The sequence below is a fragment of the Amia ocellicauda genome, chromosome 8 (assembly GCF_036373705.1).
Source record: "Amia ocellicauda isolate fAmiCal2 chromosome 8, fAmiCal2.hap1, whole genome shotgun sequence".
NCBI lineage: Eukaryota > Metazoa > Chordata > Actinopteri > Amiiformes > Amiidae > Amia > Amia ocellicauda.
Genome location: NC_089857.1, coordinates 38,510,908 through 38,537,263, shown reverse-complemented (window position 1 = coordinate 38,537,263; position 26,356 = coordinate 38,510,908). Strand labels below are relative to the sequence as shown.

General features: G+C 39.8%; 1 protein-coding gene and 1 pseudogene across 1 annotated transcript; both read left to right on the top strand.

Moving 5' to 3' along the window:
• Positions 1–312: 312 nt before the first annotated feature.
• On the top strand, positions 313–2,402 carry LOC136755287 (piggyBac transposable element-derived protein 4-like; annotated as a pseudogene).
• Positions 2,403–3,155: 753 nt separating this feature from the next.
• Positions 3,156–23,417, top strand: cep120 (centrosomal protein 120). Its single transcript, XM_066711332.1, has 20 exons — positions 3,156–3,390; positions 4,032–4,188; positions 4,471–4,585; positions 4,917–5,049; positions 5,651–5,799; positions 6,275–6,469; positions 6,872–7,099; positions 7,200–7,416; positions 8,800–8,971; positions 9,899–10,048; positions 10,446–10,628; positions 10,840–10,936; positions 11,095–11,253; positions 11,544–11,633; positions 11,855–11,947; positions 14,343–14,504; positions 16,786–16,908; positions 18,896–18,994; positions 21,460–21,605; positions 22,516–23,417. Exons 1-20 carry the CDS (start codon positions 3,342–3,344, stop codon positions 22,736–22,738), a joined length of 2,940 nt encoding a protein of 979 aa, XP_066567429.1. The 5' UTR covers positions 3,156–3,341; the 3' UTR covers positions 22,739–23,417.
• Positions 23,418–26,356: the final 2,939 nt, after the last annotated feature.

The following is a 26,356-nucleotide window of genomic DNA, read 5'->3' as shown; positions in this document are numbered from 1 at the left end:
TCAACATAATCAAAATGTATGCACTTTTTAAAAATCTTTTCTAATAGGTTATATTTTTTCTGTTTAACCCTTGTGCCACTATGTTTAACAGCAGAGAAAACCCCCTAAATTATATTTTTTCAACTTGAAATTTGATGACTTTTCCTAGAGTGACCCCCAACATTAGAAAACGTTAAACATCGCCTTTGTTCATGTTTCCATGAAAGCTGTACACCACCAGGGTACAAAGATTGTCTTAGGGTCATTTTTGACCCGGCAGTTATAAAATCATTTACACACCACAAAAACCACAAAGACACACACACTGATAGTATGCCCATCAAGCCTGCAAAGTATGGCATCAAGATATGAGTGGCCTGTGACGCACAATCCAGCTACGCTTAGAAGACGTGAGTTTACACAGGGAAGCTGACCAGTGGAGGCCGGGGAAGAACCAGGGGATGCAGGTTGTGCTTGATGAGACAGATGGACTGAGGGGGCACAATGTCACGTGTGACAATTTCTTCACCTCTTATGAACTCAGCCAGCAGCTCCTGAAGAGGAAGATCACCATGGTTGGCACAGTTAGAAAGAACTCTGAGCTCCCCCCTGCACTCCTCGCAACAAGGGGGAGAGAGGCCTTCTCATCAAAGTTTGCCTTCACGCCCACCACCACTCTACACTCACCTAAAGGATTATTAGGAACACCTGTTCAATTTCTCATTAATGCAATTATCTAACCAACCAATCACATGGCAGTTGCTTCAATGCATTTAGGGGTGTGGTCCTGGTCAAGACAATCTCCTGAACTTCAAACTGAATGTCTGAATGGGAAAGAAAGGTGATTTAAGCAATTTTGAGCGTGGCATGGTTGTTGGTGCCAGACGGGCCGGTCTGAGTATTTCACAATCTGCTCAGTTACTGGGATTTTCACACACAACCATTTCTAGGGTTTACAAAGAATGGTGTGAAAAGGGAGAAACATCCAGTATGCGGCAGTCCTGTGGGCGAAAATGCCTTGTTGATGCTAGAGGTCAGAGGAGAATGGGCTGACTGATTCAAGCTGATAGAAGAGCAACTTTGACTGAAATAACCACTCGTTACAACCGAGGTATGCAGCAAAGCATTTGTGAAGCCACAACACGTACAACCTTGAGGCGGATGGGCTACAACAGCAGAAGACCCCACCGGGTACCACTCATCTCCACTACAAATAGGAAAAAGAGGCTACAATTTGCACAAGCTCACCAAAATTGGACAGTTGAAGACTGTTGAGACATTCAGATGGTAGAGTCAGAATTTGGCGTAAACAGAATGAGAACATGGATCCATCATGCCTTGTTACCACTGTGCAGGCTGGTGGTGGTGGTGTAATGGTGTGGGGGATGTTTTCTTGGCACACTTTAGGCCCCTTAGTGCCAATTGGGCATCGTTTAAATGCCACGGCCTACCTGAGCATTGTTTCTGACCATGTCCATCCCTTTATGACCACCATGTACCCTTCCTCTGATGGCTACTTCCAGCAGGATAATGCACCATGTCACAAAGGTCGAATCATTTCAAATTGGTTTCTTGAACATGACAATGAGTTCACTGTACTAAACTGGCCCCCACAGTCACCAGATCTCAACCCAATAGAGCATCTTTGGGATGTGGTGGAACGGGAGCTTCGTGCCCTGGATGTGCATCCCACAAATCTCCATCAACTGCAAGATGCTATCCTATCAATATGGGCCAACATTTCTAAAGAATGCTTTCAGCACCTTGTTGAATCAATGCCACGTAGAATTAAGGCAGTTCTGAAGGCGAAAGGGTGTCAAACACAGTATTACTATGGTGTTCCTAATAATCCTTTAGGTGAGTGTAGTTTCTTACCTCCCAAAGAAGAACAAGAATGTGGTCCTCCTGAGCACACTGCACAAAACGGCTGAGATCAGTGATCGTGAGGACAGGAAGCCAGCCATCATCCTTGGCTACAACCATAACAAAGAAGTGTGTACAACCTGGACAAGGTGATTGGAACGTACAGCTGCAGGAGGATGACTGCCCGCTAGCCCCTAGTCATCTTCCATAACATCATTGATGTGTCCTCATACAATGCCTTCGAGAGATGGAACAAGATCAACCCTATCTGGATGCCTGATAAGTGAAACAAGAGGAGGGTGTTCCTGGAGCAGCTGGGAAAGGCACTTGTAACCCCACACATTCAAAGAAGGGAGCGCTTCCCCCGCACAGCAGCCTCTGCAGCGCTGAATCTTGTCCTGATCCACCCGAGGCTGCAGCTGGGGCAGGCAGGAGGAGGAGATGCCAATTCTGACCTCCAAAGAAGGACTAAAACAAATACTATGTGCTGCACATGTGAGAAATACATCTGCAAAGTCCATGCACACACACTTGCATACTGTCCTACATGTGCTAATTAGAGTTGATTGATTTATGTTCTTCAAGTTTTTGTTTTGTATCTATTATCTTATTTTATTCTTATTTATTTTTGTTGTTTGTACACCTTGTGGGTGGGGGCAATGGTTCAAAAAATGGGAGAAGACTAGTATTTTGTAGTTGAATTCCTCATACACTATATAAGAATATATCACTATGTTGCCAAAAAACTACTTTCTGCACATTTCTGCTACATTCTTAGGCTATACAAGTGCTATCTCTTGCTAAAACAAAATAATGTTTACACCTATGCAGTACCTTTAGCAATAATAATAATAATAATAATAATAATAATAATAATAATAATAATAATAATAATAATAAATCTCTACTTTTGTAAAGAAAACGATTATGACAGATGTGTCTCGAGTGGTGTCCACTGATTAAATGCAGTCTTTCTGCACTGTGAAGAGGGAAAACCCAGATATTCACGTTTGTGATGAATGACAGATTGTTTCTTCATCCAAAATAGATTTGGGGTTTAAAATTCAATTAAGCTGCTTTATTTTAGGGGTTTAGGGAAGTCGGGTCATTTTTGACCCATAGGACAAGGGGAGTATACAAATGTTAAGACTACACAAGGGTTGATATTATTCCAACACTGCTACCTACACTTTTATCTCTCATACTATTAGTCTTCCACACCAGTAGGGGGAGCCCGACAGACAGCCCTGCATCCATCAGGCCTGCAGTTACCCTTTCACCCAAGATCTCTGATTATTTCTCCTCCGGCGCTCTGCTTCGCCAGGAACCGGCCGGATGTCAGTAGTTTAAATGGGGGCGGTAAATGTTTGTGGCAGAGCGGCTAGAAAACGGTTCACGGAGGTTTGCCAACTGAACTGCGTTGATAACAACAGCGAGAGAGGCGTGTCGATCAGTTAAAGAGACGGCAGTGGAAATACAGTTGAACACCAGTCTCAGACATGGGATCCAAATCGGATCAGCTGCTAATCGTCGTCTCCATCCTCGAAGGTACAGTATCAGTAAATGAACCCTATTGAGTGCCGTTATTGTGGCCACTGAAGAGCCATGTTGTGTTTCTGCGTGTATTAACTCGTTTCTCTGTGGAAACTAGTAACACTGATGGCAGGAAATGCACTTGCAAGTCCAAATAACATACTTAATTTTTTGGCAAGAGTTTGTACTCTGCAAAGTTAGATTACTGTAAACGTAATATTATTATTATTATTATTATTATTATTATTATTATTATTATTAACAACTAGCTGAAACAAAATCCAAAAGTAGTTGATCCACTGTCGGATCATCTGTGAAACATTATGCAAGTACTTCATCATCATCATCATCATCATCATCATCATCATCATAATGCTCATTTTACATATTACATTACAAGGAGCAGTTTTATTAAAATACTTTGCGAGTGTATATACTTATAAAAGTTAATTCCGTATAGCTGTCAATTTTAAATCTCTGCGACTCAATCATATTCTGCTTTCTTGTGCAACTATGATGATGTATCAATATTATGTACACTGTCAACTATCTTTCATCAATGTCTAGTGTAAGTACTATATTCAATATAATAGTATAGAAACTGTACAAATACAGTGCATATTGTATAGATAGATAGTTTTCTGTCATCTCTGCAGGTCGCCACTTCCCCAAGCGCCCCCGCCATGTCCTGGTGGTGGAGGCCCGGTTTGACGGGGAGCAGCTGGCCACGGACCCGGTGGACCACCGAGAGCAGCCGCAGTTCTCCACGGAGCTGGCCTGGGAGCTGGACAGGAAGGCTCTCCACCAGCACAGGTGTGATCACAACCCACGCCTCTGATCTTGTCTGTAGCTTATTTATGTTTTTGCATTTTTCTCAATTGCCGAGTGATTTATGATGGGTCAGGCCCTACAAGAAATAATAATACCTGTCCATCTTAGGAGTGCCCCTGACTTTTGAACAGTTACTGTACTTGGTTGACTTTTTTTTGTTTTGTTTTTTACTGTATTTAATTTTTAGAAGCATATGTTTTTATAGAAATCTTGTTAATGTATAGTTAAGGTGGCGATACAGTGGTTATTTCTATCCCCATATAGATTGCAGCGTACTCCCATCAAACTGCAGTGTTTTGCTGTCGATTCGTTAACGTCTGCAAAGATGTTGGTGGGATACATCATCCTGGACCTGAGATCTGTTCAGGAACTGAAGCAGGCAAGCCTTTATCACCTGTTTCAACAGACTGTTTTATAAACACCTGTTTTCTTATAGAAAGCCCCTATAGAAAGTGCAGAGAAATGCAATTCATATTTTATTGTCACCCTGAACATTCAATATAGACCATATACAGATTGTTCTAGGTTTTGTTTTCATCCTATGTAAGTACACGAGACCTTATGAAAGATCTGATAATGGAATATGAAGCTCGTAATCAAAGTATCATGTCCTAGCAAGTTATTCGTTAATATAATATATATACACAAGTGTGAGTATGAATTTGATTTCCGCTTAATTAACACAACCCTTGTTTATTTTCTTTCTAAAGGTGCCTAAATGGTACCCTCTGCTGAGCAGCAAATACACCAAATCAAAACCTGCTTTGCTCCTCAGCCTGCTTCTGGAAACTGACTACAAACATTCAGCTGATGGATTTAAAGCAAAAGAAGCCCCACCGAGAGGTATGTTTTAGCCAGGGACATGACAGGAAAGGCAGTGGGGCAACTTGCACAGTGTATAGTGAACTTGTAGTGTTCATCTATATTTGTTTAGTGTATATTTTTAAGGTTTTATATCTTTACATATTTTGGAACTGCACCAGGCACACTTCCTGGCCACGGGTTGTAGTGTTGCTCTGTCCTTATTCTCATTCATCCTTTTTTTCCACCCTTCCTTCTTTTCATTCTGTCCAAAAAGCCAAAAGCAAATATGTTTTCACAACCATAATTAAACAACCTCAATGGCTTTCACATGCAGGTGAGTGTTGTGGTAAAAGGCTCTCCCATCCCATAATTTCTTTGTCCTAGTGTGGTACTGTAGGCTGTTTCTTTTCTTCGTAGTAGTGTGCAGAGTTTCCCCTACCAGTATACCCTCCCCGGTCCAGAATCCAGTAACACCACCCACCTGTCAACAACTCAGTAACGCACCACATGCCTATGCTATTTTCTGAGGGAAACACTGGTGTGGTACTGTATTCATACCGGGGCAAGAAGGTCTGATAACTTTCAGATATGGAAAACAAAAGAAGCAAAAAAATAAAGTCATATTATTATTTATTTGCAGCTACTCCTTTGTTATCTAATTTGGATCCCAGTAAACTGCTTCCGCTTCTGAACGAAGAAGAAGGCTACCACCAAATTGGACCCCCAGATTACTGTAGTGACATTTATGTCCTTTCTGTCACCGTGGCTTTTGCAGCTCAGTTGGAGCAGGTAAGTCTCTCTTCTTCTGTTGGAAATATGATCTGTTGAATAACTCTGCTAATTGTGTGTGCGTGTGTGGAAATATGATATCCCCTAATTTAGTCGTATGAATTTGCCAAACCGCTTTAATTCCTATAATGTAATGCAAGACTGTCTTTAGAAAGCCCATATGGACATTTATTTGACATTTGTCATTTTAAATTCAAATTTTCTGTACATTAATTGTTTGCTTGGGGGAGAAAAACAACAAAAGTTTTTTAACGGCTAATTTTGTCAGTGTTCTGAAGGTCATAGACTGCATTCCCTGCATCACAAATCTGGTTTTATCATCACAGATCACAGCATTCATGCTTTTCAGCTATAGTTATTGAAGAATATAGTAACCTACAATTGAAAAGATTTAATATAGATTTCTTGTGTGTGTGTGTGTGCGCATTCTGCTTACTGCTAAAAACATTGTGTCACCACTTCAATTCCTCTCAAGCTGATTCCCAGCACATTGAAGCTCCCTGAAGAGCCTGAGTTCTTCTTCTATTACACACTGCTGGGCAACGACGTGACCAACGAGCCCTTCACGGACCTCATCAGCCCCAACTTCGAACCGGAGAGAGCATCCGTGAAGATCCGCAGCAGCCTGGAAGTGCTCCGCGTGTTTTTCGCCGCACAGCAAAATCTACAGGTCCCTAATTGTGTTAATCTCGGATCCTTTTGCCAAGATCTGGCATATGAAATGAGTGGCACGTAGCTTTGAGAATTTAGTTTCATTTACTTTTAATGGGTAATTTGGGTATCTGTACGTTTAAATTACATTTGTTTTTTTTTTTTCTTTCATGTTTCCTGCCTGGTGTGTTTTGTGAGAGTGTGAGACCAAGATAAAGAATTATAATCTCTTTTGATGAAATCAGTTTTATTTTAGTGGCATATTCTCTGTGGAAAGAAAATCAGGCCAACATCTCACCGAGATGTTTAGCGATACAAAAGCGACAAAATGAACAGACTTGAAGATTGGTGTTGCCCTTCATATAATCAAGTGTTATCAGGGATTAACTGCCCCCCCCTCCCCCCGATCACGCTTCTGCAGATACACCTGTGCTGTGCGGATCAGTCCCTGGGCAGCACGGAGGTCTCCCTGGCAGGCCTGCTGAAGAAAGGCAGTGCTGACATTGAGCAGCAGCCCGTGGCCGTGGAAGGGGCTTTCGTCCTGATCCCTCCTAACCGAGCCAAACAAAAGCTGCCATCTGTTCCTCTGGAGTTACAGCCAACGGTCGGCGTGTCCGTCACTCTGAGGAAGGAGCCGGTGAACGCGCAGGTAGAGTTACGCTTCTTGTATCGCCACCTTCTGCGTGCAAAACGTGACTGACATGCATGTGATGCCACTTGAGTTCTTATGTTTTTATTTTATTCCATAGCCTTCAGCTTCTGTTCAGGCTGATGCCGTAGTTCAGACCCCGATAAAGAAGAGAGTCTTGTCCCCCCTGTTGCCCAAGTCTCCACCTCCTCACACTGCTTCCCCTCCCCGGAGCCCGCCCCCCCAACTCCACGAGCCCCCGCCAGCGGACCCTGCCACCGAGAGTGAGGCGGAGAGTCTGCAGGAGGACCCGAGACAGGGAAAAAGACCCCCTGATGGTACAGGATGCTGAAACGTACCGGCAAATCAACACGCACACTTTCTCCTTCACTGAGATGCTAGTGTTTAGATTAAGACACATGGGTACAAGGAGATATTGGAACACTTAAAAATCTGAGAAAAGTGTCAGCAGAGGGGTTCAGAGGAGAGTAGCTTCTGGATTTGTGCCATAGCACCTGTTCTTTCCTTTTGCTTTGTCGTACAAAATGATTTAATTGGAGATATTAATACATAATCTGTTAAATTGCATTTCGGATTTTCCACTAGTTTTCTTTCTACCTTGTATTTTCATTATGAATGGTTCTATATGGTCAGACATTTGAATAGTATTTAATAGTATTTTTTTGTGGGGGATATATAATGTATACTATTTATGTTCAACCTGCTTAATATTTAATATGACATTCATAGCCCATGCTGTCAAATGCGTTCTGCCAGCTGGCTTGAAATCTGTCACATTGCAGTTTGCCAGTAAACTTACTTGCAATGAATCATAGCCAGAATAGGTTCTAGCAAAGGTCAAGCATTTCCTTAACTTAGCATAATCGCATCTAGCTACGACTGATATCCCACTGTATGATCTAATCGTTTCTGGGCTTTATATTTGATTTTATGAGCCTTTCAGTCCAGATCACTCTTTTTCTCATATTTCATCCCTGTGAATGCAGCTTAAACGAAGACGTGTCCATTAATCTTGTTTTGAGGTGTTTCCTACAACAGTAGATGTCTTTCATTTTGTAGGCTAAGATAATATAACGCTGTTAATGATAACCTTTGTTAGACGGCGAGACATGTCTCTCTGGTTTGGCAAAGTGTGTTAATGGGGCTGATGCTAGACGTACGTCATGATGATTAAGAGGAAATCATAGCTGGCGTACAGTAACGATGATGATTCTGAGATCATTTGTTTTTCTTGTTAGCTCTGCTGATTTCATTATGAAGCACTTTACTGACAGCGATCACTGTTTCAGTAACACAGGACCTTTATTGGAAATGAACCCCAGGAAACCCTACAGTAATTTGATCCCACATTATACCAGATGCCTGCCTGTGTCTATTTTAAACCATGACTGCATATTTCGAGTCCCAGACAACTTACTGTACTCTTATCAAAATTAAGCTAAGTGTGTAGAATCTTTGTTTTAATGTGATTTTATGCAGTATCTACAAGTTTGCTACTAATCAAAATGCAAATTTGGCATCAATGTGTTTGTATCTCATAATTTGCGGAGAAATAAAACTCTACTGCTTTATATCTAATCCCATAATCTGTTAATTTACTAATGAGAATTTAAGTGTACATCTTTTGCCAGATAACTGAAAATACACTCTTACAGAAACAAGCTTGTGATTGTAGTCTTCTGCGCTCTTTGGTTTTCCAGTCCCCGGCCCCTCTTGTGTTGCTGAAACAGAGGCTCCAGTCTCCAGCGCCTCCGTCAGCACATCGGCTCCAAAAGTCGCCATCCCCACGTCCGCACACCACTTCTGTTTCTCACTGGACTTGAGAAGCATTAAAGACATGGATGTAGGGTTCTATGTAAATTGTATGCTAAGGTAATTATTATCATATGATTTGTTTTACTCCCCCTGAATTAACAGTTTGTAGTTGGAGGTGGGTGGCGGGACTGGGAGGGAAAGACGTTTCTCATCTGGAAGGCCTCATAGTAGTATAACTTGCATGAATGAATAGAGAAGATTTTTTGGTGAAGCCTGTTTCATAATTAGCTGATGGGTGCTACCAATTTGGACAAATGAAACTATGAAATATTAAATTTAGACACTGTTTTGTGTTAAGTAATCTGTAGCTGCTTAATCTATATTTGTTCTTTTAATTGTAATTAAAAATGTGTTTAAAGTAATTCCACTACATTTTCACACAAGACAAAAAATACTAAATCTAATGTAACTTTAGAGAAACATTTTTCCTTTCTGGAAGAAAACTAACATGCATATATACATGTATAATAATGTGTTATTAGAATTTATGTTTTGATGTCCCTACAGTGTACTTGGTTTCTTTTCAATTCCCTCTGGGATGGATGATTTAATGTTAATTTAAAGCACATTTAATAAATATGAGATTTATTAATATTATACCATCTGGGACATTTTAGTTTTTAACCTCATGGCTTTAAATTGAGCTTGGACAGTCTCCATCTCCCTACCATGAGATTATTTATTAGACAGAGATTTTTATATTTACACATGGTATTCTAGCAAATTCATATGGAAGTGTCCATTTGTTTTTTGTAAATGAGGTATTTGTGCAAAGGAACGACTTCTCGTGAGATTTAGAAAACATTAATCCTAACAGCTGTAAGATATTCAGTTCAATGTGAGAGGACTGAAATGAGGAAATCAAGTTTAATCCAAGTACAAAATCCTTAACCCAATAAACATGTAATTTAGAGAAATTGGTGGAATTAAACATCACACTTCAGTCAAAAATCTGTACTTAAGTATTTTTTTTTCTTTTTTAAGGTACTCCTACCCATTTTTTGGTAGTGCAGCCCCCATTATGACCAACCCCCCGATAGAAATGCGAAAGAATATGGAAGTGTTCCTTCCTCAGTCTTACTGTGCTTTTGATTTTGCTGCCTTGCCTCATCAGCTGCAGGACACATTCTTCAGGTACTGTCTGCGAGTAAAGTTAATAAGTTCAGGTGTTATTGTAAAGAAAAGTAAACTAAGATCCATTTATAATAGACAATCCTTCAATTACGGTTTTTGAAAACCCGCTTGCAGCAGATTTCACCATACACACAGAATTAACCATAAATATGCATATGCGTGGATATTCTATGTACTGCAAATACTTAGAATATGTATTTTCCAGTTACAGTAATAGATCATATCACAAATGCATCTTAATTACACCTAAATGAGCTGGAGCTGGTTATATAAAACATTGTGAAGCCATGATGCAATTTGTATTATTTAAACCTGAAAAAATTCAATTAAATCCTTTATCTGCTAATCTATTTGTATATTTGTATATGTGACATCCTCATTCGATTGCTTTTTCCAGATTGCCCCTGTTAGTGGAGGTTTGGCACAGAGATAAAACCTCCAAAGACCTGCTCCTGGGTGTTGCCAGAATTCAGCTTTCTCATGTGCTGACGTCTGAGAAAACAAGGTTCCTGGCTCAATCGGGAGATCAGTGCTGGAGACAGACCTACACGGAGAGAGTACCTGTGACGGACCCCAAACGGTACGCTGCAATACGACAATAATGCACGGATATCTAGTTTTATGGTCAAGGAATTTTTGTCTGTGAACTGTGATGACATAATGGAACTGTCCACTAGATGGCAGCAGAATAAGAAAGAGAGTAATATCTACAATATTTGTTTAAAGTATCAGATTGTTATCTTAACTGTTAAACAGACCCGTGTTTGATCCTGCCGTCTCTTGCCCTGCAGGCCTACTGAGAGAGTTGCAGAGTTGTGCTACTTCATGACCTTGGAGGACTTTGGCCTTGTGAAAACGCAAGAGATTTTGATCTCTGAGTCGACCCTGGTAACGATTATGTTGTTGTTTTCAGTAGTTTTAAGGATATATACCTTTGTATGGGTCTGTATAATACCTGTGTGTGTATAAAGCTTTATTATCACAAAGGAATGGCACAGAACTGCAGTGAACCCAACCAAGACGATGCATTTTTTATTTTATTACAGAGCACCAATACTGGGGAGCCCAGGCCAGGACCCCTCTCTCAGCCCCCCCACAACCATCCGCCCGAAACCGAGCCCGAGCCGAGAGAAACTCTAGAATATAGAGCCGCCTTGGAGCTGGAAATGTGGAAGGAAATGCAAGAGGACTTATTTGAGAACCAGGTTTGAACTCGTACCATTTTACCACTGCTCAACAGTGATTCAGGTCTTCAGTGTTAATGGACTACCAGTGTATTTTTACAGGTACAAACTTCAACATATTCTCAATTCTCAATCAATCTAATCACCCTAACCATTGTAACAACATGGCCTCGCATCAGCTTTGCACAATGCATACAAGTGTATTCCAAGAAGCAATTCATTTTTTAACACTTTCCAGAAATGTGATGGAATAAACCATTAGGGTTTCATTTGCATTTGCCAAACAGTCAATTATATTTGGTTTTCCCCAGCTAAAGCAAAAGGAGCTGGCCCACATGCAAGCCCTGGCCGAAGAGTGGAAGAAACGGGACCGAGAGAGGGAGGCACTCGTTAAGAAAAAGGTACAAACCTGAGACACTGCTGCTGTATCTGTGTCACCTTCGAAACAAAGTGGAATAAATGATGCGCAATGTTATCCACGATCCACCTCTTCATTACAGACACGGTTTAAGTCCTGATGCCACCGACAGCTAGTTCATCTAAATAGCCAGGAGTGTTAGGGCTGTTTCGGGGTATTTGCTGCTTTGCATGATGGGATTATCATGGAGGTATTTCATTGTAGGTAGCCGAGTACAGTGTGCTGGAAGAGCAGCTTCAGAAAACCCTGGCTGACTTGGAGAAGAGAGAGAAGCAGCTGGCCTTTGCTGAAATGGAGGTACGCTTCCTGTGTGGTTTGCACGTCTCTACTGCAGTATCGAAACATTGCATTTCCGATCCACGGTCTCTCTCCAAAGTTTTTAAGAAATTATGTGTTGTGGACACGACCCTCTCGTTATTGGGGCCTCTTTGTTTACAATTTTAAAAGGCAGGATTTGTTTAAAAAAAGGTTTATTTGGATTATTGGGAAAGATTCCACATCTACAGTGAGGGGAAAAAAGTATTTGATCCCCTGCTGATTTTGTACGTTTGCCCACTGACAAAGAAATGATCAGTGTATAATTTTAATGGTAGGTGTATTTTAACAGTGAGAGACAGAATAACAACAACAAAATCCAGAAAAACGCATTTCAAAAAAGTTATAAATTGATTTGCATGTTAATGAGTGAAATAAGTATTTGACCCCTTCGACTTAGTACTTGGTGGCAAAACCCTTGTTGGCAATCACAGAGGTCAGACGTTTCTTGTAGTTGGCCACCAGGTTTGCACTCATCTCAGGAGGGATTTTGTCCCACTCCTCTTTGCAGATCCTCTCCAAGTCATTAAGGTTTCGAGGCTGACATTTGGCAACTCGAACCTTCAGCTCCCTCCACAGATTTTCTATGGGATTAAGGTCTGGAGACTGGCTAGGCCACTCCAGGACCTTAATGTGCTTCTTCTTGAGCCACTCCTTTGTTGCCTTGGCTGTGTGTTTTGGGTCATTGTCATGCTGGAATACCCATCCACAACCCATTTTCAATGCCCTGGCTGAGGGAAGGAGGTTCTCACCCAAGATTTGACGGTACATGGCCCCGTCCATCGTCCCTTTGATGCGGTGCAGTTGTCCTGTCCCCTTAGCAGAAAAACACCCACAAAGCATAATGTTTCCACCTCCATGTTTGACGGTGGGGATGGTGTTCTTGGGGTCATTCCTCCTCCTCCAAAGACGGCGAGTTGAGTTGATGCCAAAGAGCTCGATTTTGGTCTCATCTGACCACAACACTTTCACCCAGTTCTCCTCTGAATCATTCAGATGTTCATTGGCAAACTTCAGACGGGCCTGTACATGTGCTTTCTTGAGCAGGGGGACCTTGCGGGCGCTGCAGGATTTCAGTCCTTCAGGGCGTAGTGTGTTACCAATTGTTTTCTTGGTGACTATGGTCCCAGCTGCCTTGAGATCATTAACAAGATCCTCCCGTGTAGTTCTGGGCTGATCCCTCACTGTTCTCATGATCATTGAAACTCCACGAGGTGAGATCTTGCATGGAGCCCCAGACCGAGGGAGACTGACAGTTATTTTGTGTTTCTTCCATTTGCGAATAATCGCACCAACTGTTGTCACCTTCTCACCAAGCTGCTTGGCGATGGTCTTGTAGCCCATTCCAGCCTTGTGTAGGTCTACAATCTTGTCCCTGACATCCTTGGACAGCTCTTTGGTCTTGGCCGTGGTGGAGAGTTTGGAATCTGATTGATTGATTGCTTCTGTGGACAGGTGTCGTTTATACAGGTAACGAGCTGAGATTAGGAGCAATCCCTTTAAGAGAGTGCTCCTAATCTCAGCTCGTTACCTGTATTAAAGACACCTGGGAGCCAGAAATCTTGCTGATTGATAGGGGATCAAATACTTATTTCCCTCATTAACATGCAAATCAATTTATAACTTTTTTGAAATGCATTTTTCTGGATTTTTTTGTTGTTATTCTGTCTCTCACTGTTAAAATACACCTACCATTAAAATTATAGACTGATCATTTCTTTGTCAGTGGGCAAACTCAGCAGGGGATCAAATACTTTTTCCCTCACTGTAAATTGATTTATAAAACAAAAAAACAGTTTATGTTGGTCTGTTTTGTTTGTTAATTGAATGACTATATAAAGCATTCATACAGTGAGAATTATAGAATCAGAAAAACTTAACTTAAACCACTGATTCAGACTGAAATCTGTTATCTATTTTATTGGAAGGAGTGAGTATAAGGTTTGTTTTTCAATATTTTAATAACCCCAAAGTTGGCCAAACTAACTCTGTTATAAAAATGAATAAAGGTATTCAGTCACTCAATTAGGCTATAGTATTTTCATGAAGTTTGCAGTAATCAAATCCACAAAACATAGTGGCTGTCGTGTTTTTAAAAGTAGTAAGACATTTTCATCCGAATTGATAGTTTATTCTGGTTCCTCCTTTCTCAGTTGTATTTTTATACAATTTCCAGGTATAATTCTGACCATCAGTGTATATTTATATGACATTATGATATTTAATGGTTTGTACGCACCAAGTTACTCCCTGATGCCGTGTCAAACCATGTATGTAAATCTGAGAGAGCCATTGAACTTAAAGCATTAGAATTCCTCCGAACAGAAGTGTTGGTTGTGGTTTGTGACTCTGAGCATCGCTGTGTTGGCGGCTGTAGCTGCACAGGCTGCAGAGGGAGGTGAAGGCCGATCACGAGCGCAGCGTCCGGGAGCTGCAGGACAACAGCCGGAGAGTGCGGGAGGACTGCGCTCACCAAGTGGACCTGGAGAGGGCAAAGGTCAGGCAGCTGGAGGAGGACCGGCTTCGGCACCAACAGCAGGTAGGTGATGGCGGACAAAATGCTTTCCGCATCGGCTCAATCTTTAAAGGTCCCCGAGGTGAAGCGGTGACCCGGGGGTTAGCACAGCTCATTGACTCTTTTGTGGGTTTCGGTTTTTCTGAAAGAGTATTAATTAGTGACTTGAATTGAAAAGCTAGTCTCCTAAAGCTATTGATAAAGTGTAAAGCTGACAGACACGTCATCAAAGGCATTGGGTTGGTCAATGTGGAAAATTGCATTGAACTTCATTTTATGCAGTTTCTGTTTTTCCCCCCCCGAGATGGTTTCTATTAAATACTGCTGTGTTACTTGTCTGGCCTACGGGACTTGAGTAAGATACTCCTCTTTCCTGCTCTTTAAAATCTGTTGTATTGAAATTAAATGAGTTTCCCAAAAAGTTATTTTCTGGACTTCCTAATGTACTAGCATGATTAGTCTGCAGCAGGCCAGATGTTTCTTCGCTTGTTGTTGGTGTTTTATACATCAAAGCTTCTCATTAAAACATGTTAGGGGACTGTGTATGAACAAAGACTAATTTATTTCAAATACAAATTTAAATCCTTCTGAGCAATTAAATTTAACCCACTATCTATTGTCAATTATTACTTGGGCAGTACAGTATATCAATGTATGAAGTGTACTTTTGATTTTGTTTAGGTTTCCAGAGAAGCATTCAGAAGTTTTTAGCTCCTAATGAAACAGAACATTTTAAAACAACAGATTGTTTCGTCTTGTTTGCTTTTCGAATAATGTTTTCGGGAGACAATTAATAGCCTACTTCATTGCATGAAAATAATTTTAAAATATATTTTGTCTCACAGAAAAGGTTGTCAATCATTTGGCTTAACTGTATTTTTTCTCAGCAATGGTCCTGTTATTTTAAAGACATTCTTGGTACCAAGGTTAATACATTATAGCAATTTGTGGGGCACTAAAATACTTTCTGTAGAGTAACATATTATCATGCCTATCTTTGACTGGCCAATCCAGAAACTCTTTATTTATACATCCTTAATAAAATATCTCTATTGGCTATTACCTAGTTCAAAGAGTAAAATCCCTGGGTTTGTCTACATTTGGAGAAAAACTAGTAGTTACCGGACACCTATTGGAAAGCCTAAGTAATGGACTGCATTGAAAAAAACTACAGACAAAATGCCACACTGCTTTATATCCCTACTCCTTGTGTCAGGAACATGTAAACAGAGACATTTTTCTTCCATTTGCTAACCAGAGCCCAATATATCAGTACTAAATCCTCATGTTTGTATACTCCCCTCTACCCTAGAATCTCATTCATTGTGTGAAAGATTTTTTGTAGCATCTGTTTCATGTCAGATGATAGACTAAAAATCCTCTCTAATGGACGTGCCACTTTGCGTCAGGGACCAGATTAAGCTGTTTCCTATAGAAACTGCATAATGTGTGTCTCTTTACTGTTCCATTTATCTCTGTCAGCCCATCAAAGGAACTATACTACAGAGTTTATTTGTAAGCAGTGCCAAACATGTAGCCAAGATATGTAATGTCACTGAGATGGCTCGGGCATACAATGTGTTTGTCATGTGAACAGAAAATAGTGTGTTAAATTTGGGAAATGGGAGAATATTAAATGAGTGGTATTACTCGGTATATATACAGTACTGTTACAGAAAATGTCTGCAAGATCTCCATTAAGGCCGAAACTTCAGTGTTTAGAATCATCTTTGTCCTAATATTCAGTAGACCATGGCCATCCATCCCTAGTCCATGCAGGGCCCAGGTCTTCTGTTTTTCAGCCATGCTTTTACATTTTTTTTAACTGAAGCAGTGTTTGACTAAATTAGTTGAGATTAATATAATTGTAGACCCCTGTTAAAGCAGAATGATGAGTTCTGCAGAACAGGAAGCTTTGAAGTGGGACACTATCATTCATTATGCTTTTATGGTGTGGGTTTCATAAAACACACCAAGAGACACTTCAGATTGATAAACAAAAGAGCTAGGAATCTGACATCTGCTTAAAAACAATAAAACAAACAATAAAAAGTTAAGCTTGAATCATCATTCGATTTCCAAATATTGCACTTTTGTTTGTGAAATATAACCATAGGAGTCATAACACTGTATGAGTTATTTCATGTTTCACATCATTACTGTATGCATTTTGGACAGGAGTTGGGATTGCTGACCACCCAAGGGATATTCCTTAAAGGAGATAAAAATGGCTGTGTACACAATAATTGTTTTCTAACTAATCTATCACTGCATAGTCTGATCTCTGTGTTTTCTGTCTCCCCAGATTCAAGATGCAGAGCACAAGCACAAACTGTTGGAGAAAGAGTTCCTTCAGTTCAGGGAACAGCAGAGCACAAAACCAGAAATCCGACTTCAATCGGAAATCAATCTGCTGAGTCTTGAAAAAGTAAGATGGTCTCGGATAATATCTCCATACCCATAAACAAACACATGTCTGCTTGTTGTTGTAGGAGATGCCTTTGTTGCTCAGCATGCTACTGTCTATAAGCATAGTTCATTTTGGAAATAGAATAAAGGCTTATTGTTTTAAGTCACTTTTTTACCCCACTGCTGTGCACAAAACCCTAAGTTTAGTTCAAGTAACAAAGTAAGCTTTCCCCACATTTAGTGGTATATCGAGCTAACCAGAGTTTGGGTTTTAGGAAGTGCATTCTGGTAACAAAAATGTTTGCTACTGTTAACCTCAATTATTATTTTTCTATTATATGGTGGTGTTTTCACAAGTTAAAAATAGTAGTTTCTTGTTTATTTGAATTTATTTTGAATGTAATTCGAAATACTCGGCATCTACTTAAAATGTATGAGATTCAACTACCCTTAAAATATTTTCCCAGACTAAATGAACTTTACATGACCATATCTAAACAGTGGTGCTTTTCTTAAAGGGTAGATTTTTGCCCCCAAAAAATTGAGTTCCAGCATTTCAATTATTTTTTTCTTCCTTCCTAGACCAAATCAAAACTTTGACCTACCTGCAATTCACAAAGTACAAATCTGTACCCTTCTTATTGTTGGAATCCACTTTCTACTATTTATAATTCCAAATGTGATGTAAGTTGTGATTTGTAGGTGGGTCAAAGTTTTGATTTGGTCTAGCCCTGACTTATGCAGATTACATTGCATGTAAATAACTGAAATTGTTAGTTTTCATTAAGTTAAATAGAGAGGTTGCTTTCAAAGGTGTGTTGTGCATGAGCTGCTACCAGACCTCTTAAATGCAGCTCAAAGTTTACAGCACTCAGGAATCGGGTATGCAAACAGGCACTGATGGTTTTTGTCCATTTTAGACAATGGTTTAGACCTCGGTAGCTTCATGTTGTCAATGCAGCTTAAACAATAGGACACTGGAATTGTGTTGTTGAACCAAATAAATAGTCAACAGGGAAATGTATATTTTGAACACTGATTTCTGACAGTGGTTACAATGACAACGTGAGGCTGTAAAATAATTAATCTTCTAAACTGTACATTTAAATTATTTAGTTAAAAGGGATTTGACTTGTTTTTCTGGGTTTCAGGTGACCCCTTTAACATTTAAAATGTGTTTTAGGTACTATGTTATTTATTTATTGGCAGATGCCCTTATCCTTGGCAACTTAGTTTGCATAAGCATTAAGAAAGTGCAGTAATACAAAATTCAAATTCAGTTCATTTCGAAAAGTGGAATGTCTCTAGTTGTCAGGGAAAGAGGTTGAATACAAAGGGCAGGGCTGCAATTTGAGACTTGAAAAGTATAAAGTGCATGTTCTTGTATTACTTTGTTCTGCCCATCATTGTTGTGCCTCGCATTGTTGCATACAACTTTGTAGATGATGATAAAGTGAATACATGATTCACAATGTATATTAATGAACCTTTGATAAGTCACAGCTTAGGGTCACAGCTCACTTACAAATCTTAACCATGAATCACTTACAAGTACATTATTATAGCTCATATTTCACAATAACAAAGACTTTCAAACGTTCTCTGCTTCAATGAGCTGATTTAGTATGTAGTGTTTAAATTTAAAATTTATAAGCATCATACTGTTTTGCCAAGATTAAATCAAACATTAACAAATTTTCCTGACAGGTATACAGATAAGAGTTTGACAAAAACATTTTTATAAGCATGAAGGGTAAATGTTTATTTTTTCAGAAATCTTTAGTTTGAGATGTCTAGTTCGTCCCTTAGCAACTGTCTAAGTAATAAAAAAGGCCATATTTTAAGGAAGAAAATGTTCATCTGCCATAATATTTACTTCAGTCGACATAACAGATTGAAACCATATTCTGTTTCAGAAGAGAGAAACTTTGCCTGAGCCAGACATTTGTATATATCATCTTTCAGTTATTGTTACTACTTTTGATTTAACGTGTTTGCTTTTTAAGGTGGAACTTGAAAGAAAGCTGGAATCGGCCACGAAATCTAAGCTTCATTATAAGCAACAGTGGGGACGAGCCTTAAAAGAACTTGCCAGACTCAAACAGGTATGTTTTACGATTTAAAGTGAACATCCTTACATCTTCAGTTTGTTTTCCATCTTTTTGTTCCATAGTTGTATGGACACAGGTCTATGTAACACAAGTTGTCACATGTTACATCGATATCGGCAGGCTACATAGATTTCTTGTTTGTACACTCCTGTGCTTGTGCTTTGACTCGTGTCATGCCTGCTGGTGATTGAGGGTTAGTGTGTAGAAAGTTCTTGGGCATGTATTGGGCGACCTGATCCCATAGAGTCTTGGGGGAAACCTCAGCAGTGTCTTTGGCATGAGTACTCCGCAACGATTCTTTTTTTTTCTCCAGTGGGGGTGGGTGCTTCCGGGATGGAAAAGGTGTGTATACTCGCTTAGTTTGGGAAATCTGTCTGTCATAGTCACCACCTCTTAATCCCTTTGAGCATCTCTGGCATGTGCGGAAATCTGCTTCATGGAAGCATAGCCCCCAAACATCGACCCTGCAGGAGGAAGGGGTTAAAACTGACATGTCTGCCATCCAACTGTTTTTGTGAAATCCAGGCCCTGGCAATTTTTGCTCAGTCATTGGAACATATGGTGGCCAATTGTAATATCAAATAAATATTTCTAACATTTTGCCCAGCAAGTCTACAAGAGTTTTAATTGGAATATATTGTGGCTCCAGATGGAATAATATGCTTTGACTTATGTATTTTATCCTCCTCCGTAGCTCTGGAAGCTTTTTGAAGCGAATGAATAGTAACTTTCTCATAAAACGGCGAGGTCCTTGGTTGCTATTTCCTTAATTGACTGGCTCTGTGTATCAACTGTTTGTGCTTCACGCCATGGGGTTTGTAACCACAGCTCTCCATTTGTCATTCCAAATCCTCCTGGAGGACTGAAAAAAACATTCATGTAGATGCTGAAAGCCCTATCAAGGATTGTTAATAACTGTTAAAGACAAAAAACAGCTGGAAAATCTTTTTCATTTTTTTTCTTTTTCTCTTAAGTGCCAGGGAAATGTTAAAAAAACAAGTTAATTTATATGTCTAACTGATGTGTTCAGAACTATAAGTGAAATGGGTTCAAATAAATCATGCATTATTTAAAAGCAAATTAACCACAAAATTAACCATTTTAGGCTCTGTCCACTGGAGATTTTATTTTTGTTCTTGTCTTTTCTCCCCCTTGGGCATCTAAACCGGGATCTTGACACACTTGTATGCAGTTGTACACAGTTCGTGGTATATTTAATTTTGGATTGTTCATAAAGTTTTGTTAACCGATGTTTTCCACAGGGGGAAAAAAAGAAATTGGAATCCTATTTAGAATTTCATTGTGACATTTTACAGAACTGTATAATTTTTCGCCTTTTTTACACTCCCAGTTCCAATGTTTTGACTTTTATTAAGGGGGCTGTTTATTTCTGCACTGTACTCTTTGCTAGTGTCTGTCTTGCTGCAAATTCTTCGTCTTTTCATCACAGCCCTTCTGTAAATCATTTTGTATTCTTCCATGTATGACGCCTCCGGTCAATTCCTAGTCATTCAGCTTGCAGACGTATTTTCTAAAGTTAGCATGTCAAAAAGTAATGGCAGATATGACAAATCATGTGCAGAACACACACAAAAAAAACTCTAGATTTGAATTATATTGCAAACACAGATGATCTAAATTACTCTGTGGGTCTCTGTGGTAGCAGTGCATGTTCGTACCACATGAGTTTCTTCTTAAAACTGGCCTTCGGTTGTTTAATTTATATCAAAAAAATGTAGCCCATCCAACACAAAATATCTTACTTTAAAACAAATGTGAAAGGAGCTTTAACATTTCAATAACCACCTCAGCAAATAACTAAACCTTATTAATGCTTGCAGAAGTCTGACAAAATGAAGCTGTGTGCATACTTGATTTAACTTCAGTCGATATGAAAGATGCATTCTGAGTATCTGAACCATTCCAAATGCCAAGGTTACTCGGGGTCACTCGTTGCACATGCACACATCCTACTCCTTCAGCCCCACTATCTTGTCTCGCTAGTTTGCAACCCACTAGATGTGTTAAACTGATTAGTTTGCAACTAATTCGGCCTGCAGGCAGATGTCTGCGTCCTTTCTGAACTGCTCGGTATTTTGCCTCTGGGTGAAAAGTGTGCTTTGAAGTTCTCCAGCCCCTTATCCTGACTTGTCAGACTTTAGTTATTTTCAGAAAAACTGCTGTCGAGTTCAGCCTCCTACTTCCCACAGTCTAGCCGGCCCTCAGTAAGAGGGGGAGACTGCATGTTGGCCAGTGTTTGGTCTCTGTTTCAGCCCATGTTTACAGCACTTCTCTGTATTTATAGATTGCAACCACAAGCTGCAGATAGTTCTTCACTTAGCACAGTCAGTTATCTGTTTCTACACCTGCGGTTTTCATATTCACCCGACTCCATTTAAACTCCTGCATATAGTAGAGAAGACGACTAAACACGGTCTCGCTCTGTTTTGGTGTCCCAGAGGGAGCAGGAGAGCGCCATGGCCAGACTGAAGAAACAGCAGCAGGAGCTCGAGCACATGAGACTGCGCTACCTGGCAGCGGAGGAGAAAGAGGTGGTCAAAACCGAGAAGCAGGAACTGGAGGAGATCAGAAATGAGCTGAACAGGTAAAGCTAAACGCAACCAAAAACACGGACTGACGAATATAGACTCCTTTCGCCCAAGATAACAATCCCATTTAATTAGCCTTGAATGTAGGACTTCCCAAGTGGCTCATTCAGTACAATTAAGGCTGTGTGTTTGTGTGTGTGGCGTTGCTTGCAAGGTAGGTGTGTCCCCCCTGAGGCAAACGTTCTGCAGTTTTGAAGTGGACGAACATATTTTGGACAACCTTTCTCTAAAGTCTTGATCTTCCTGCAGTTACACAGATAGCTGCAGTAGGTGGGGTTGGATAACTGTGGTGCATCTGCATTTCTATATTCAGTGTATCTGTATAATTGACTGCTGGCTACTGCTCTGATAAGTTTTCATCTGCTAGATAGTGTATCACTTACAGACGGCTAATTGATAATGTATCCGAGTATAATGCGGCTCTTATTGAAGAACGGTCATCGTGACATTGATAGGGGTCAGGAGGAGATGGAGTGGTGTTCTGGGAACTGCAGCCATCTCTGAGGAAGCCTCCATTGAGGACATGATATTGTGGCTTATGGATTTATAGACACAGGGTTCATTGACAAAATCCCCTCACCTCACCGAGTGAAATGTATTCAAATTAGAAGCATTATTTTCTTAAGGTGTCATTTTAGTTTCTGGGATAATAATGTCTATGAGGGTCATGTTGTACTGGTTTCAAACCTCAGTAGTTTGGTTTTAAAAATAGGGACCCTATTTTAAGTAGTTGAGAGTTTTATTCCCGTAAACAAATAGTTAATAAGAGTTACGGGTTAGTTACAAGTGTAGTAAATTGAAATAATAAGTATGCTTGGTGTGCGTTTGTTGTCCTGGATAAGCTTACTATTGATTTAGAAAATGGCAGTTCAGATTGGTCAACCTTGCGGGTGGCCTCTCTTTCAGACTTAAACAGCAGGATGACAAGAAACAGTCCCAAGATTCGGCACCTAGGACGACAGACGGACACCCCCCCCACCTGAGTAACAGCATGGACGAGTATCTGGGCAGACTGATCGAGGAGAGGGACACTCTGCTCAGGACAGGGGTTTACACTCACGACGACCGGATCATCTGTGAGCTCGACAAGCAGATTCGAGAAGCAATGGCCAAGAGGAGCAGAAACTGATGAGAAAATGCCAGCGCTCTCAACGGTGACCTTCTCTCGGCCTGCTGCGGGACATCGGGGCAAGTTAGCCATTGTATAGAACAGGTCTTCTCAAAAATGTTGTGTGTGTACGAATGTTTGTATATGCTGTGTCTATATCAAAATGTCTATATGTGATTTTTAAAGTATATTATAAATATAAATATTTTGTATTCCTAAATGTATTTCCTGTTTTCATTGTCTTAGTAAAAATATTTTACCCTGATAATTGAAACTAGTCTTAAACCAACTAAACTGGTCCAAATATTCCCTGTTTGAATATGATTTTAACAGCTGTTGAGATGTAGCTGAGCTTAAAAACCCCTTTGAGGAGGTAATGAGATCGGTTTGGTGAAATGTTAACGTTTATTGGCTTCTTTGAGTCTTTTCTCATTTAGGCCAGTGTTTGCAGCATTACGATGTCTGGCTCTCAGTCTCTACATGTGATGGCCAAGTGCTAATAGTTAGTCTATGTCTTGTGAACAGCAGAGGGAGCTGTAATATTAAAAAAGTATATTTCTATAAAACCAAATCCTCCTTTTTTTTTTTTTTGATCAGCCATGTATTAAAGTTTTATTCTGTGATCTTTTTTTGGTCTCTGCTATTAATTTAAAAAACATTTCATACTAAACTTCTGTACAAAATAAATTATTTTGCGGTATTGCTTTTGTTTCTCTTTGCTGTATTTATATTTTATTTAGCTTTTAAGCAGAATAATGCCCACATTGCCTACATTTTAAAGGACATTTTTATTTTTCATCAAGGGACTGAGATTACAAAGTATCTTCTGTTCTTACTTATCTTTTTTTATTTCTACTGCACAAAATGAGTATAGATATGTTGGTAACGTTTAAAACCGAAATGATGAAATGAATGGTGTTTCTAATTTATATTCGCTCTACGTACACACCGCTATTATGTTTACATTTTATGCAACCTCGTGTTAATGTTTATTGATGTCATAACCATGAAATGTGTGCTATGGGAGACTGGTTTTGATCAAGCATGTGGTTTATCCTTTGAATCTTTTTTTTTTTGTGTGTTTATTCTATAAACCTGTGTACAATAAATGAGGTCTAGCATGTTAAATGTTAGAAATGGCCATCCAAAACAAAGGGTGAAGAAATTGTTGGCAAAGCTCCTATAGATGTGGCCTGGTGTTGTGGAATGTGAGTAATGTAAAGTTTTGGTGGTGTTGACATTTCTCGTGTATCATATGGATGTAAAGTGTACAGCAGCAGTCAAACTGTTGCAGCTTTTCAGGTGGTAGCTTGTAAATTTACAGTGAATGTAATGTTTATATACAGAGACATATTTCCCCAGTGACCTAGAAGTAATATTACTCGCCAACGCCTATACAGTGCTGCTTAAGAGCTAATTAATCTGACGCACTAATTGGGCATCCTTTGACACATTGGGGGACCATGTTTTTTTTGTTTTTTTTTTCCTGCCTGGTCACTATAGTAGGTTGTAGGTTCAGCCCAGGGATTAGTAGGGATGTCCGTAGCACATAGTCATCCAAATCACTCCCATTCAAGTTCCTGTCCTCTGGTGGCAGTAAAACAAAGACTGAATCACACTCCAACACAAACCCACATAACTAACTGATGATAACCTCCCATCTCACAACACCGTACCATGTGACACAGTGAGCCACTACACACTGTTTATATGTTCATTTAAATACTGCTTTAAATAGTATATCTTCTTAAGGGTTCGTAACTCACTGTTATTGTATTCAGTTCGTTTTAAAGGTGGATTTTCTGAATCAGTACAGAGTTATTACATGTTTTGTATTTTATGTTTTGAAATCCCCTCTGGATGGGACTGTTTCTCGGGCATGTGCGTGTGTGTGAGTGTGGACAGTATGAGACGGTAATGCTTTGGATTGCTTTTTTTTTTTATAATGTCAGTCTTTTGCGTTTTATGTTCCTTTTAATTCAATTTGACTGACAAATGGATCCTATTTTGTGCTAATTGAAACAAGCTTATCAAAAACATGTTCGTTACTTTGCGGCATTGTCTGAACTCGGCCTTTCAAGACGTTCCTACAAGCTCTTGGGAGCAGAAACGTGCCACATTTCCTGCAGCGAGAGAACAGATTTCCAAAGACAACACTGGCTCTTAAAGTTGTCATTCCCGTTGCTGGTGCTGAGTGAACGTGAACGGAAATCCTGAAAATATTAAAACGACCCTCGAAAAGTCAGTCAAAGCTTGAATAAAAGCTTTTCCAGCAATATATTTGAAACCGTTTCAATGGACTACCAAAATGTTTGTCAGAGCAATGCAAATGATGTATTCAATATCTGTTATTATTTATGTCACAATTTGTAGCAGAATGCTTTTGTCATCACAGATTTGTGTCTCTTCTCTACAGCTCAGGAAGCAGGGAGTAAACAGCCGTATTAAAGATGGAGCTCAGGGGCAACAGGGCACAATTCTGAGAGTAAATAATGTTCACAGTGTACAGTATACTTAACCGCATAACCCATGGGAACTGGCATAGTCTTTGAACTTTCCTGATGTGTTATTAGAATGGAGAATTGGAGATGAATGACCAGGTTTGTCCATATACGGCAATGGGCCGAGCGCGGGGAGCACTGCTCGAGTTAATGCAGGAATTTGCTTTAGCATTTGTGCAGGTGGTGTTGTTAATAGCAAATTGTGAGTGTCAAGTTGTTTTGCACAGCTGGGAAACATTATCATGTTGCCAATTTTACCATCCATTCATGGGTCAGTCTGAGGTAACGGATCCCATTTGGGGGAAAAAAAAAAAACACTCCAGGGAGGCACTTTTGGTTAAATGAAAAATAATCTGTAGCTCTAGTGATGTTTCAAAATGATTAAACTCCAAGAGATTTAACCAAAATGTCTGATGTCTCAAGTAGTGATAAGCAGTCGGAATAGAGGGTCGAGATCCAGGGCGATCGTTCGGTCAGTCCAGATGGGGTGACCTCGGCCTAATCTGCTCACCGAAGACTAAACCACACTCTCGTGCAGTATGTTGCTAACTTCTGCTTTAAATTCAGGTTTTTGGCTTCACAGCAGATTATCCGGCCTGAGTTCATATGTACAGGGCTGCATATTTTTAGGATGTTTTTGCATGTACGCGCCGAAAGTATTTCATTTAGTTTCATATGAGATGACTTCCAAGGATTAGTTATCAAAACACAGAGCATTATACATCACACACAAAGAACCTGCTGTAAATCATGGAAATGTAATAACTAACAGTGTCATAAGAAGTACAGTGGTTTACAGTGCAGTTCAGGATTTACATAGTTCAAGTAAAAGCAGAAGAGTGCCAGGTGTAATGTAGTGCACTGAACTGAGAGCAAAAGGAACTGCCATGTATTATCCATATGCGATACATTGAAGTTGTGGTCCAAGTTTTTAAATTAGTATTACGAGAATATCTGTTTTTGCTAATGCACTGAAATCCCGATGCCACTTTTTCTGCTGCAGCACCTGATGGATTCCCAGAGGAACTATAAAGCAAACAGAAAACTAAGGATGACTATTAAGCCTGTTGGATTGCCTCTAAAGATTTAAGGATTAGCTCCAAAATGCAAAGTCAATTACATGGTTTTCTTCTTAAGT